A 15,367-nucleotide genomic window follows, 5' to 3' on the forward strand; every position below is an offset into this window, starting at 1 on the left:
CGCAGTTCTGGGGCTTTTGGGGGCGGAGCATGCGTTTCTGTCTTGATTTGTAACCGAGTTACAGTTATTCGAGACTCGGCTGCTGACCCGCAAGTCGCGGGTTCGAATCCCGGCTGCGGCGGCTGCATTTCCGATGGAGGCGGAAATGTTGTAGGCCCGTGTGCTCAGATTTGGGTGCACGTTAAAGAACCACAGGTGGTCAAAATTTCCGGAGTCCTCCACTACGGCGTCTCTCATAATCATATGGTGGTTTTGGGACGTTAAACCCTACATATCAATCAATCAACAGTTATTCGAGAAACTGCGAACAACTTGAGAATGCTGCTATTATGCGCGATAGTCTGTGCTAGAGTGAGCGGAACAAGTTGCCGCAGAGAAAGGAACCCGATTTATCATACATATGCGCCACGTCACCGAATCCGTATAATTAATAGCGATCGGAGGACTATAGTCATCGTTAGCGACATTTCGTGGAAGTATAGCGAGTGGGACACGTCATTCTTTCTGTGCTGACAACTGCAGCCAGAGTTTTCAACCGTTTCCTGATCAACGCGACCACGAAATGGGACGGTACGCATAAAAAAATTATAATAAAGAAATAAAATAATAATACATAAATAAAACAATTGCACGATTTCAGGACAGAGTTTGGCGACTGCGCTTTGGGCCAGCCTTTTCAGACGGATCTTCTTGTTTTTGTTGTTTTTTTTTTGCGTGCGTGTGTTGCACGTTTCGCGAAGTGCAACCAGCATTGTGAACTCGTTAGTGTTATCATCCTCCCCGTTTTTTTTTTATTTCTTTATTGGTATTTTTTTTAAATCAAGAACGTCAAGCATCTACTTTTTGTGTGTCTTGTAAGTCTAATAACAAAACTTCCTCAGCTATACGCATGCGATTCAGCGGCTCGTTGTTGGTGCACGACAAACTTTTCTAGCAGCAAGAATGAATCTTTGAGCCGACTTGCTGCAGCTTCATGAGTGACCGGCTTCGCGCTTTTTCTCAAGAGTTTCATTCGGAGCAGTAATATCACACCAGGTGTAATAATCGACCTGCTTCGCATTGTGTTTGCCACCGGCGTGGCCAAGTGAAATTCCGCGAACATCCCCCCCCCCCCCCCCCCCTCCCGTACCGGGGGATTTCCCGCTATACAGGCTCGTGTCGGAAGAACATCGCCACTTTCAGGTGAACACACAACGCGCGCTGCAACCGGAAACCGTCGACAGCACTTTCGCACGACGCAAACATTGCCAGGCGCGTCCGGTTTCTTCCGCAATAGGCAAACTCCTCATCGTCGCGACCGACAAACAAAAGAATGCGCCAACCCAGCCCTGCCCCCTCCCCCTCCCAGTTTCCCTTTAATGGAAACTTCGCACCAATCGTTTTATGCCGTCTCGTCTGTCGCGCTTTCTTGTTGTGTCCGTGTAACCTTAGCGCAGCACGATCTATCACTGCTTCAATTAATTTTCTTGAATGTATAAAAATGTCCTATGCGCAGCATACGCTCAGCTGACTGGATAGTTTAGGTTTTCCGGATGGCGATTTCAATCACTTTCGAAAGCCTTGGACACGGTTATCCACCGAAAACTCTTAGATTAACTTATCCTTACGCTGAATAGCCCATATGTCGGGCCAACGAGAACAACGGTCTGCCGGCCCCTCTGAAAGTTTGCATCGATCAATAGTAAGCAGTTTCTGAACAGGGTAGGCGAAGCTTTACGTTAATGTTTGTCTCCACTATCATATGTGATATCCCGCCTCCTATTCTAAAACTGTCAAACCTCGCGACGACAGCACCATACCATTAGCGCCGCTAATTAATTTGCTTTACTGTTCGCTAGTCTATATTTTAACGATTCCGCATCAATGGCATGCAGCGCCTATGTATCGCGAGTGTCCAGCAGGCCCGGGCCAAGCGAACTAAAAAGAAAAATAAGAAAAATGGTGAGGGCAGTGGGGGGTAGCCATAGAGTTAACAGCTAAGATTTACGACAGTGAGATCTGACAGGCGAGTCGGTAAACGCGAATCACGAAATAAAGAGCGAAAGAAAGTATCAACGAGAGGAACCTCGTTCCGTTAGCGCGTCATTTCATGGTCGCGTTGCTATCGACGGTACTGTTACACAAACGATGATAAACACGGCCGCGTTGCACAAACGTTGCAAACAGGGCTTATCATGCGTCGCTTACGGCTCGCTCGTCCTGTTGATAAAGTGGTTGTTCATTCATCGGCTCTGACCACTTGCCAAGCAAGAGTGATGTACCGGCCGCAGTTGGTGCAAATATTTCGTTAGTGAAACTCGTTAATCCGAGCTACTTACTTTGCGTAATTGCCAGGACTTGCATGTCAGATGGTGCGCATCACACTCGATAACAGAACAGCCACTTGTGTCCAGCTGGTCACCCTATTTCTCCTAATTATTACCTCTGTGTTTTTGAAAACTTCGGCGCGAAACCGCGAAAAAGGGTCCAGTGGGCAAGGGCAAATTGAGCCCTCGTACGCGCATGCGCCGCAGTCACGTGGGCAGGCGCGCGCGATAGCAGCGCTCTTCAAAATTGTGTTTTGGTTTCGATATCGCCTAGAATAGTTTTCACCGTTTTCGTTCGAGCTTTTGGTTTCTTCTGCAGGCCCCTACCTGTGCCTACAGTGTGATCAGATAAATTCCATGAAATCTGAACTGCCCTTCTCCTACTTGCCTCAGCGCAGAGAAGTGTCGCGTTACGCCTTGTTCTTACTCTACGCGGTCGTCGCCACAGATGAATATGACGTACTTTATGAAGTTTGCTTGATGTACGGCCTATGTTTATCAATGATATCAGCCACGTCGCAGTAATTTACCCGCGGACGTTATGAACATTAATGTTTACGAGAATTTCTGCTGCAAACTCAGATTCCTTCTAAAGCTCTGTACGGCTCTATCGTACTTACTTTTTTGTTTGTTCTCCTCTTTTTGTGTGTGTATGCTTTCACCATTGGCCCTCTGTAATGCCTCTGGTCCATAAAATAAAAATGAGTGGGTGTGGGCATGTAAACTGAATCTCTTGCCGTTCTCTCCCGCAGACGAGGCGCATGCGAGCGGTAGCCGCGTGCTGGTGCACTGCCACGCGGGCGTGTCGCGGTCTCCGACGATCACCGTGGCCTACCTGATGCACCACCTGCGACTGCCCCTGGTGGACGCGTACCGCTACCTCAAGGCCAAGCGACCCATCATCTCGCCCAACCTCAACTTCATGGGACAGCTGGTCGAGCTGGAACAGAAGCTCGCCCTGAACGAGCACCAACAGCCCTGCGTACAGTGCTGCCGCGCGTCGGCCACCTTGCTCGAACTGCTCGCCGCCGAGCCGTCTTCGACGGCTGGCGTCTGAGAGCGCGAAGTTACCTTCCTAGGGACCAATCCGGTGCCTTCGACGTGCTCCCCCATCAGCCTTCTTCAATTTGTGCGTGTTTCGTGTGCGGCTTTAGTCATTTAAGGCAGAGAAAAACTAAGCCACGCTGCATTTGTGCCCAAGATACTGCTTAAACCACTTTTTGGTTGTGATACGTTACTGGTTCCATAGGCGTGTGCAGCGTTCCCCATCAAGAAAAGGAAACTTCTATCACAGAGCGCCCTCCTGACCCCCCTCGCGCGCATGCCTTGGACTCGTTCCATCTGCGAAGAAGGTACTACGCATCTTGCTCAGTCAGAATACATACGCTACACTGCCAACGACAGACCAAGGATGATGAAAAAAAGTCTATGCAAAAAAAAAAAGAGGAATGACTGGACTTTCAGAGGCAGCCGAGTGCTGCGTGACCTTCTAGTCTGCCTGCTACAAGTGCCAGGAAGGACATGTGGTGTCGTGACGTACTTTTTTTTTTTTCGTGTGCTGTTTGTACTCCAGTGTGAAATCTTGCTCAGTCGAACTTCTCGTCGTACATTTAACTTAAGATAAATATTTTGGCAGCGACCCTTCGAAGGCTACAATAAACGTCATTCTCCGTAGCTTGTCCACACCTGCTTTCACGTTTTTGCAGCTAGTGAGTCATTCACTGCGTTTGGGATCGAGGCGTGTTTCACCAGCCACAAAAAGAACCATCCAATACCACTTCAAATGAAGAACTTTATTCAAATGCCAACACTGCCTCACTCGATTCTGCTGGTACACAAAAGAGTAGTACCAACAATGCCAACATCTTAGTACAACCTCCACACAGTCCTCCTTCTTTCGTCACAAGCATTCATTTTGGGAATAACTGTTTCAAAAAATGAGCAAAATTGCAACAACCTACTCTTGTCCTGCCCATGAAAGAGTGTAAGTGAGACAAAAATAATTATATTTGTTGCACTCCATTGTAATGAGAAAATTTTTAACATGCATGAAAAATTGACAATGCAGTACTTAAGTACTCAGATGGAGCAAGCAATATAAAGATTAAAACAAACTGGTGTTAACACTGCATGAAAAATTACGCAAAGAATCTAGGAACGCAAACATAACTTTGCCTTAGGTACATGAAATCAGTTCCCGAAGGTCAACGAATAGTACAAAAAGAAAACACTCACAAATTCTACCAATAAATTCCCTCACGGCACATTCAAGTGGTCTTCAGACCGAGCTGACAAAGCCGACTGATGGACGCACAAGATTCAGAAACCGTATCACACAAACAACATTAGCAGCACTCTTCCAACCGTTGAACATGTTAATTGTCGCAACCAAGATTAGTTGCATAGCTAAACATTCAGACCATTGCACGAACCTTCGGTGAAGACCACACGAATGTGCCACTTACTAAATTTGCAATAACAGTGCACAACTGTTTCTTTTTTTCAGGTTCATTTTTTTTTCTGCCATTGTCATTTGATGGAAATGCCCCGACTTGACGTTTCATGGCGCTGTCTGATTGCATTTATTTTTCATAGTAGCAGTAAACTTTACCAATAATGAAACACAGCCTGAATGTTTACTCCTTTTTTTTTGTTTCTGTAACTCGTGGGTTTTGTCCCCGTTTTGCCGAAGCCCTTTTTATCCTACTAGGTATTGGTCAGTACATCGCAAATCTGCTTAGCTCATTTCTTAGCTTGCATATCACTAATCGAAGTACAAGGCGCGTTTTTAGTTACTAGTCAGAACAATTTACATCTAAGAGGCACTAAAGTGACACTTTCATAGGTTTATACTAAGAAATTATTCTTTCAGAAATCTGATGTAGTTGATTTCATAAACATAAGCTGATAATTAAAAGAGAAACTACGTGACAAAGTTTCAATATTGAATTACAAGCCCAAGTTCCAACACCCGAGTGCGAGTATTAGTGATACAACGTATCACAATGTCTTTTTCGTACTTTAGCTGCAATGACTTAACGGAACTTCTTAAACTTGGCATGCTAGGTCTCTGGCTACCTTGAAACACAGCATACTGAACTTTTTACTGATGAAAAAAACTATGAAGGCTTTAGCTGACAGTCGATCAAATCTAGTGTTATCACAGTGGGCTGCCTGCTTTGGGAACAGTAATGGTGACACACTGCTTGTACTATCTACAGTCTTTTTCTTTTTTTTCTTGTTCCTCTCAATGATTATACAAATTCAGCAGGCTATGTTCCGTTTATGTGAATCAGGCATGGGTTAAATTGGTGACACACACGATTTGTTAACTTGGAGCCCATAAAACATATATACATCAGACCTGGGTAAATACGGTAGGTTTAAAAATTTTTTGTAACGCGTAAAGTGAAAGATACACAGCTGCAGTTCAAATGAAAGTTTTTGTTTCTTTTTGTGTACATACATAATTATACGCTCCACTTGCCCAACTATGTCAGTTACAACCTAAGAATAAATAAATCTACCCCCACCCCCCCACGCCCCAAAAAAATTGAGGCATACTTGCCATTCATCTGCCCAAGTGAGTCATGCTAGGTACTTTTTTGCATGTAATGTAAATAACATGCATTTTATTAGTTCAAAGCTTTTCATCTTTTCTTACAGTATTGCGTTTCCGCAAGCAGGGATGTTGGAATCTTTGCCGACTCTGGCTAAGAAGTTAGACTTTTCTACTGAAAACTAGCTATGTACAAAAATGTATCTCTGTAAGAAATTCATATACCTAAAATATCACATCAATGAGCAAATGCATTTGAATGGGAAGCCTATGCGAATTTTCTCAATGTGGCAGACGGCAATGACTGTAGGTGGAGCTTACATTTCATCTTAGGTTGTCAGTCTCCTATAAGACAATGAAAAATATAGATATCGAAAATAATTTTCTTCTAAACACTGCCCTTTTTTTTTAAGCAACCACAGCTGCCAAACGTCTTAGTCGATTTCAAAAACAAGGCATGACGGAACAGCTGTCTATAAGTTTATGATGAGTGTAAATGCTCAGCTTTGCCATGATCTAGTTCCTGTTTCACAAACAGATTTTCGTATTGTACTGCGTTCCCTATTTTAATATTCGAGTCGCTTTAAAAGTCCATAAAACACTCATTCGCACACAATCATGGATGTGCGCTTGAGGAACAAGAGTAGCTTGCGTACAAACATATGAATGGAGTTGGGCGTGCATGAGAGGACAAATGTTGAAAGCGCGCCAGCGCACCTTCTTTGGAGAGCTCGGTGAAATAAAACAAAATAACTGACAAACGCGCCGAATGCCAGCACTCGGCAGACGGGATGACATGCCGTGATGAATGACAAAGTGAAAAACACTTGCGTAAGACAAAAACAATACTACGAAAACGACCCCCACAAAGCTGAAAAACACAACTGCACACGTTGTGCTGGGACGGCCGCAAAAACACGAGCCGTTCAGCTCAGGTAAAACTGCACACCATCACCAATACCACCACCACAAAAAGAAGGAAAACAGTCGATCGTACAAACGCTATTCGACAAGATTACACTGCCAGTGTAAGCCACAATCACGATGTCATGGTACACGCAAATATCTGCATGTGACGCCAACACAAACGCACATCTGTTTCAAAGAGCAGAACAGGCCCTGGCAGGTGAACAAGTGATACCACCACACGAACGAGCATGCAAAGCTTGAAGCGTCACTGTACACTGCATAGCACAATTAATCAACGGGACACACAGCACAGCGCTGTCGTATGTGTACTTTTCTTGTGTAGTGTAGTGCTATGCAGGCTAAAGTGATCTACGTTCAAGCACATCATGTCAGAAAATCAGCTAATGCATACATAACATCGCTGAGGTACTGCCCTTGCAAAATACAAGGGCCACTATGGTCCGCTTAATGAAAACATTTCTTTAATAACCCATGATAGAAAGAAGCCTAATTGGCAACTATCACATCCATAGAGATACTATGCTGAACCACCCATGTGCATTTAATTTTTCTTTCTAAAATATATTGGTACTTTGCAGCTACAGTTTGATTGAAGATGAGAGAGGGTTAACAATTTAATACTTCTAAGAATTCGAAATTAGCACTTGTGCTGTTTTTATCACTTCATCTTTCCCATGTTATCTTTGACCACACTGCATCAACCACCCTGCACTTCTATGCATCTCAAGATTTCTTTTTCCTGGTAAAAAATGAACAGGTTTTCATTGAAGCTACGCTTCTCTCCAAAGTATTCTAACATGTCATGTCGTAAATGAAGACAAACTTTTTTTATTCTGTCTTATATCAGCTACCGGCAACAAATGAGGCAGATAAGGCAGCGGAAAAGGCTTCAAATATGTTAGGCAAGCAAATCGTCGCAGCACATGTAGAAAAAGCAAATGCTTGTGCAGTGCTACTACGAACCAACATCTTGCCGAGACACAGCGTGAAAATTGAGAACAAAAAGATGAGGCGGTTAATGCACGCATCACTACACATCTACCTCTCCTCCTTTTACCTGGCTTCGCTCTTTTTTTGTGTGTGTGCGCACGCTGTCGTTGTGGTAACTTGCTGCAACAAATCGCCCAATCACAAAGCTTCCAGCTTTCAGAGGAGTCAGTCACAAATATAAAACTTCGCACACACAACAGTCCAGGCTGGTGTCAGTGATCACTTTATGAACACACCTAGTGGAACATCCTGATAAGCTGAGCAACTTCAGTTCATAATGGAAATATCGGTTTACCAAGAGACGAACCAGCCTCTACCCAAAGAGCAGCACTGCCAGCAATTATCAGTGCCGTTCAAATGATTACACTTTCTCAATAAAAATAAAGATTTGGTATACTAAGCATCAGCAAGCGAATTTATGGGGAAGTTAATCCTGTGGTACGGGGTCCCACTGATGGCTGTTGAATGGATGAGGCTTTACATCCATGGGCTTGAAAGAAAGGCATGCGATATGTTGAAAAAAAAAAAGATAGAGAAAAAAGAACGCCAGTCGGAATTGTTTAGATAGATGGTCAAACAACACATAATTGTGGAAGGCGAACCCGTGTCAATGTATAATAAAAACTGGGCATGCACAAATATTCAAAGATTTCGAATATTACTGTATTCGAATTTGCTTCAATTCAAATTCAAATTATCCGCAATTATTTTGAGGTATTCGAAATGAACGAATAGTGGTACATTAGTCCGCATGTAACCCTCTCGTAAAGGTGGTTTTACTGCAGTGAAAGCCTGCTGAGCCATGAAAGCATTTCCAGATGAAGTCCGCACTGCCGCGGAGTTGCACCTCAAGGCTAAATGAACGTAATACCCTCACATCGATTCATCATTTTTTAGGTTTAAAAGCTTGCTACGATAGCTTATATGCTCTAAGCATAGTAAATTTTAAAACGTAACATATTTTTCAGGTTCTCACTAGCAATCTACAGAAAGTCAAATCCTGCTAATACCCGAAGTTATTTCGCTTCCTTTAAAGCAAAAAAATGTCATGTGCAAAGGCCCTGTTTCAATTCTTTAAAAATATTGTGCAGGATAGTTTCGTCATGACAAACATGCCCATTTTATCTTCACAGTATGCGATATATACACTATTTGAATTCGATTTGCAATTATTTGATAGAAATCACGATTCACTTTGAATTCGCTTTGAACCTAAAATTCACTAAAACAGTTGAATAGATAGAAAACATCTCATGAAAGAATACATTCATAAATGCCCTCTCATTTGAGAAAAGTTCCTTCCGAGTTTTTACCAGTGGATCTGTTCATAGAGCACCGAAAATTCTCTTTTCAATCAATCAGGTTTCATTTTTTTTCTATCACCCATATATAAAACCAACAAGGTTAAGTGACCATGTCGTACCAGACAAGCAGCGATTCCATTTGCAGTGCAATTTTGATTAACCGAAATTCCACTGTACATGTGAGCTCCACACGCAAGTTTTTTTTTTTGCTGATAGCATATTGGACATACTAACAAGGATATTATTTTTAACTCAATACGTCAAAATACATCTCTCATGCAAGACGATGCTAAAATGCTTACCCGCACCATTATGAGGCAGAACAATATTTGCATGAAACGAAATGACTGTGATCTGTTCCGAGTGAATGCAGCAGTACATCCACGAAGGCATGCACAGGTTTCCTGGAGGCCCCGTAATAAACTAAAGTTATGAAGGTTTGACCAACAATGTGCTATCACTGGCAGTTCCCATCACATAATGAAAACAGGGGCAATGCAATACTTCTTCTAGCAAGACAGTGCATTGAAATGGCAGCCTACAACAGGCAGTAGCAAACAGTATCAGGTCTGTTATAAATGTCGCCAACCTAAAACTGTGCATAAAGGTTCCCTATGTTTAAGCTGCCAACAGCGCTGTACGCCAGCTCATACTTAGCGACCACCACGCTCTTCACGAAAACCGAGAGGTGGTGAGGCCACTCTCATCAAACACTAGAATCGAACAGATTCACAATAATCAAGAACAAACAACTTCTTAAACTTCCCAGTGCTTACTGTACATCCCACTCAAGACTGCAATTAACAAAAGAAAAGCAATTCTCGAGAAACATACCGTATTCACTTGTGTAATTAATGCACTCGAGTAATGAACGCACCCTCAGCTTCAGTCGGGAAATTTGTTTCTTTTTTTTTCCTCCCACATAACAAACGCGCTTCCTACGTTCATTCGCTGCAGTCCTGCTAACTGACACCAGGCGCCTTCTTGCTTGTTGGATCTCTTTTGTTTTTCATTATTATGCCGACCTCCTCGACTCACTCCCTCCCCCCCTTCGCATGCTGCTGCACAGCGTATTGTTCTTCTTTCCATCAGCGTGCGGCACGTCCCTTGTCTTTTTTTTTTCATTATTTGTGCGCCACAGCGGGGTTCACAAACAGTGCGAGCGTAGAGACATCGCAGTTGATAAGCGCACAGTGAACGAAAGTCACAAAACTGCCCGCAACAGTTGCTTCCCGCAAATACGAAATTTTAAGGCCCACCCACATGCCCGTGATTTTCGAGCGACGGCGACAGGGTTTGCTGTTGCCATAGCTGTCGTGAAAGGCCATTCGTCGCCATCGCATCAAAGATTTCCAGAAAGTCATAAAGAATTGCTTGTCGCCCAGAAAAGAGCGTGACGAGTTTCGAAAGATGGTAGCACCCCCGATTCTCGTTCGCTTGCAATTTGCACTTCATGCTTGTTATCCGCGCACAATAATCCAAGAAATGCAGGATATAGGCTACCTTTTCTACAGTCACTTCTCATGTGAACAGTGAAACGGCAGCCGTATTTTGTCGTTAACGTTGTTACCAATGGTTTGTATTGATGCTTCAGCAGTAGCTTGGTGCAATGTCAACAGCGTCGTCGCGGTCGTCGTGAAAGGTTGCCGCGAAGGTGGCAAAGTTCGTCGTAGCGCACGCTCCTGGGCGCCCCTCAAGATCATAGCAGATACCACTGTTGCAGTTAAACGATTGTGAGAAAAGAAAGCCACAAAACTCTTTTAAAGGGTGCGCCAGCGTCGCAGGGACAGCTTGCACAAGGTGGCGCCTTCAACCACCGAAGATGAGTGAAGTGCATCAAAGAAGCTGTTTCCAAACTGCTAGTGTACGCGTATGTCAATCGCAAAAGGCTAAGCGACCTAACTCTTTTTTTTTTTTCTTTGCATTACCGCATTTTTTGCTCCTCCCGAAAAAGTTTTCATAAAATTTGCCTCGCATAATAAACGCACCCCCAACTTTGCTCCAAATAAAAAAAAAAGTGCGTTCATTTTTCGAGTAAATATAGTATCATGTGCATTCAAAACATTGATATTGATTCCTAGGGAAGCAATATCGATCAGTACCACTGACACAATCACGAAGCTTCTTTACCGCTATGTTCACCACATTTACCACACGGTTCACCATGTTCACTAAAGTTTATGCTGATGATGACACAATAGTGACACTACCACCTTTTCATCAACACTGCTTGTAGAAAGCCACTGATGTGAACAGAAACTGTAATGACACTGCTGTGAAGAGAAAAATTCAATGTGTCAACTGTACAGATCGACTGAGGGCACAAACGCATGAAGTGCTCAGGTGATATCCACAAACTTCGAACGTCAATAAGTACACTTTACAGTGAATACAAAAGGCACAAACCAAAATGTGCCTTGGACATGTGGAATCTCCTGAAATGCACATTGTTTGCAATGAATGTGTGGAATGTAATTACGGAAAAATGCGTGGAATGTGGTTCGCTACATGGCTATATTCTGGAACTGCGGCTTTCATCGGAACCTGATTTGAGGTTTTCAGGAGTGTCTGTTACAGACAGTGGCAGAACAACAACCCCAAAAAATGGTACAGACCCAAAAGTAGCCATTATGGATGACGTACAACATCTTGTGAGAGACGATGAAAACCACACAAGTTTTAAAAATGGAACGAAAATAAATTGCCCCAACTTTGGAACTCCGAAAGCATAACCGCTTTTCAAGAGTCAGGATAGTTGCTCCAGGATTATTCCATGCACTTTAACCTGAGTAGCATGCAACAGCTGCCAGACTTTAAAACAGAGGAAATGTGGTTTCCACAGCTTCGCGTTCGTCAGCAGAACGTGGCCAAACGAAGCATGACTGTTGCAGCACGACTATTCTTCTGAATGTACCCGACGGCGTTTTCACCGTGTTTTCATCGATTTGTGTCTCCTGTTTTTGAATGGTTCTTAACTATGTATCCAATGGTAAATGAACCTAGTAAATTTCAACACAAAAGTCATGGAAATGTTGTTTTTTACCCTGTACCTATTGGTTACAACAATAAAATTTCTGACAAAAAATCAGTAAAGGGAACTTGGGCCCTGCTGCTAACAGAAGCAGTTAGCATTGCAGTAAAGCGGCATGGAACTGATGACTGTAGTAGTACCACGCCTGGATTTGCTTGTCTCAACTTCTTCCTTATGGCTCCAAATGACTTAGAGAAATGACAGACTGACCATCATTTTCAAGAAAACCTGTTACAATAGCCCAATTCGCAGTAATTATGCGCAGATTCTTATTGCTTTCCGTGTTTGGAAATCTTACATGAGTGTTCTCGAATTCGGGCTACAGCAAACAAAGTCACAAAAAGAACGTATGAAGCCACAAGACTAGACAAATGGACGTGCTACCTGTAATTCCGATGGTGGCTGAACCATGGTAAGAGTTCCCAATAAAAATTCGAGCCGGAAACTTTACGGCTGAGCCAATACGTTAGATCGGCTATACGAGCAGCAAGATATTGAGACTATACCAAGCCCGAGTCTTGACGAAGAGGGAAAACTACCAATGCGAGACGCCAAATAATAATAACATTATATGGGAATTTGCATCCCCAAATCACGATATGATTATGAGAGACCCTGCAGTGAAAAGCCCTGAAAATTTGGACTATCAACGTGATATCAACTACATCGAAACACGACCCTTGCGGCCAAGATCGGACCCGTGACCTCTGGATCAGAAACTGAGCATTATGGGCCCTGCTCCACAACAACAGACAGAGACAAAATGAGAACATCGAACGCTTTGTAATGGTAGTCCCTGAGCCAGTGTTATCAAACTGTAATATTTTGTCTACTTTAGGGTAAGAAATATGAAGTACAACATGCAATTTAAACGAATTTAACCTGAGCAAAAGTGTGAGAAAACTGCGCTCACTCAAGAAATGAAGCGACACGCCATGCAAAAAATTTTTGTTCCCTACCCCTCGTCATGGATACGAAGCATTTGAAGCAGTGTACAAAAAGATTCTTCTTCTGTTATTTTTTTACTCTCATTTCATTTTTGGGGTGTGGTTCTTCTCACAAATTGTGCATGAATCCTCCACTGAGGACAGCGGCACGGTCAACATATACAGAAGCTATGGGGGATTTGACAGAATGCGGCAGCATGGAGAATCGCACTGCAACATCGGTGACAAACACCTGATGACAGTTCTTTGAACTTTTGTTACTACAAGAAAATGTAAAAAAAAGGCTAATCTGACGACCACATGGTGTGCTTACATGTAAAAGAACATTTAAATGAGCCTTCCACCCACATTGGAACGACCGCTTCCACGAACGGCATTCCTTAGATTACATTCCCTGCAGCTCATTCGCGGTAAACAGCCGCTGCATATGAAGTGGAACGCTTACGCTCTCTGCCCCCACAAAATAAGCTTAAGCGCAACTTCGCAACACAAGGAATGACCCGCAAGATTGGTCATGTGCAGATGGCATAATCGCAGGGTTTATGCTGCTACAAAATTTTCTGCAGATACAATGCTCCCTTCAGAATGAGCCATCAAAGACAGCTAAGAAAGGAGGCTCCACAGGCTAAGGCAGATTCCAGGAATGGCATAGCTATTACTGGATTCGCTTGCTCAGAAAGCTGCCTCCATTAGACCATGCTGTTCGGGTACAATACTGAACGGTAACTTATGACTATTGATGATGTGCGATCAGCTCTTTCATTCAAGTGACATGCAGTAGCCAGCAGCGCAATGCATACGTCAAGAGTAGCCACACTGATGAAAGCCCTTAAATTAGGAGTGACAGTGTGTACCACGCTGGAGGACAAAGGTAATCTATATAAAAATATAGGCCTTCTGGATGTCATTAACATTTAGACAGCAAACAAACGGATTAAAACAGCTGCAGTCATCTGTGTGCCCTTGAAAACAAGCCGAGCAAGGAGATATCACCTACGCAGTGACTTCAGCAACACAGTAAGGGGTTTTAAATGTTGTGTAAACAATTTTTTTGTGCAATATCTGCCAAGTTTTTGAAAGAAGCCTTAGAACACAAATGAGAAGTTGGGCTTCGGAATGCAAAACTTTAGGTTACGAAAAGACGCGACACCTATTGCTTCAAGTGAGCTCTTTTACTGCTGGCCTTGTGCCGCTGTCAAGCCACCAAGTGGATATAAAAACAAGAAACTCTTTGAATGAATGGAACGAAACCTCGCTCTACTTCCAAGCAGCAAAACGAGCGGCTGCATCCCATGCAAGTCAGTGGACTACTGCTTGTCTAATACTTTTGTTCTGAACACGTGTAGAGAACAAAGTTAAAATGTAGGCTTCAACGTGCCGAAAAAAACACGGTGGGTTGCGAGGGGCCGATGTTGCGGAGAGCTTTAGATCAACTTCAACCACCCGGGTCTCTTCTTCAACATGACATGAATGCACGACACACGAGCCATAACATAACGCAGCCATGGTGGCCAGAATTTGAACCCGCAACCTCGCAACAATCCATTTCTTGAACATCTTGGTAACAGTTCTAATTACAGCTCAGATAAGATGAAATTGAAGGACACACATCACAGCGCTCAACTTTAGATCAATTTTGACTGCATGGGGATCTTCAACATGTAATGAAAGCACAATAAATTGTTTTACCGCTTTACATATGACACATTCACATTTTTATGCTTATTGTTCGTTGTTCTTTTAGAATTCAAAATAGTTACCTTCTAACGTCATATGTGAAGTAATCGCAAGGGGGGGGGGGGGGCATATCGTCGGTGTATGTGTTCTCTTAACATTTAATTTTAAAATATAGGAGTGAGTTTCACGCTGTAGTGTGTCTTTCAATCTTCTTTTGTCTGTGCTGTAATTTATGCTGCTTGCAAGATGTTCAAGAACTATTACCAACTAGCCCAGCTGGCCGCTCTGCCCCGTTTTCACACTTTTGCGAATACCTGCAGAGACAACAGCCCGACAAGCCACCGCTGTTATCTCGTTTCCTGCAAACCAGCAGAACAGCCTGGCTGAAGCGCCTGGCCTTAGGTCAAGCGTCTCACTCCAGTGATCAGCGGCAGCAGGATTTGCGACCGGACGGCGTCGTGCGGGGGCCGAGTCGCTTCAGCGACTGGTCTTGGTGGCCAACCAGGTGGCAGTCCTCTCGCTGAGCCAGCACTTCCTCCACCAGGCAACGCATAGCTTCGTCTGCGTGGGCGTTCATTAAGCAGTAAGTAGAATGAAATGCACACATTCGATGTAACACGCAA

General features: G+C 43.5%; 2 protein-coding genes across 3 annotated transcripts in view; one reads left to right on the forward strand and one right to left on the reverse strand.

Moving 5' to 3' along the window:
- The window catches only part of LOC119167068 (dual specificity protein phosphatase 10), a 28,341-nt gene extending 24,361 nt beyond the window's left edge, over nt 1-3,980 (forward strand). The window contains exon 4 of the mRNA XM_037418487.2: nt 3,059-3,980. Coding sequence (XP_037274384.2) covers nt 3,059-3,363 — 305 coding nt within the window. The 3' untranslated portion in view covers nt 3,364-3,980. The remainder of the gene's footprint in view (nt 1-3,058) is intronic.
- Nucleotides 3,981-4,078: 98 nt separating this feature from the next.
- The window catches only part of LOC142765682 (ras-related protein Rab-32B-like), a 30,826-nt gene continuing 19,537 nt past the window's right edge, over nt 4,079-15,367 (reverse strand). For both annotated transcript variants that reach the window (XM_075867115.1, XM_075867116.1), the window contains exon 9: nt 4,079-15,305. In XM_075867115.1, the coding sequence (XP_075723230.1) occupies nt 15,169-15,305 (137 nt within the window). In that variant the 3' untranslated portion in view covers nt 4,079-15,168. The remainder of the gene's footprint in view (nt 15,306-15,367) is intronic.

Source organism: Rhipicephalus microplus, chromosome 6, assembly GCF_043290135.1.
Source record: "Rhipicephalus microplus isolate Deutch F79 chromosome 6, USDA_Rmic, whole genome shotgun sequence".
Taxonomy (NCBI): Eukaryota; Metazoa; Arthropoda; class Arachnida; order Ixodida; family Ixodidae; genus Rhipicephalus; species Rhipicephalus microplus.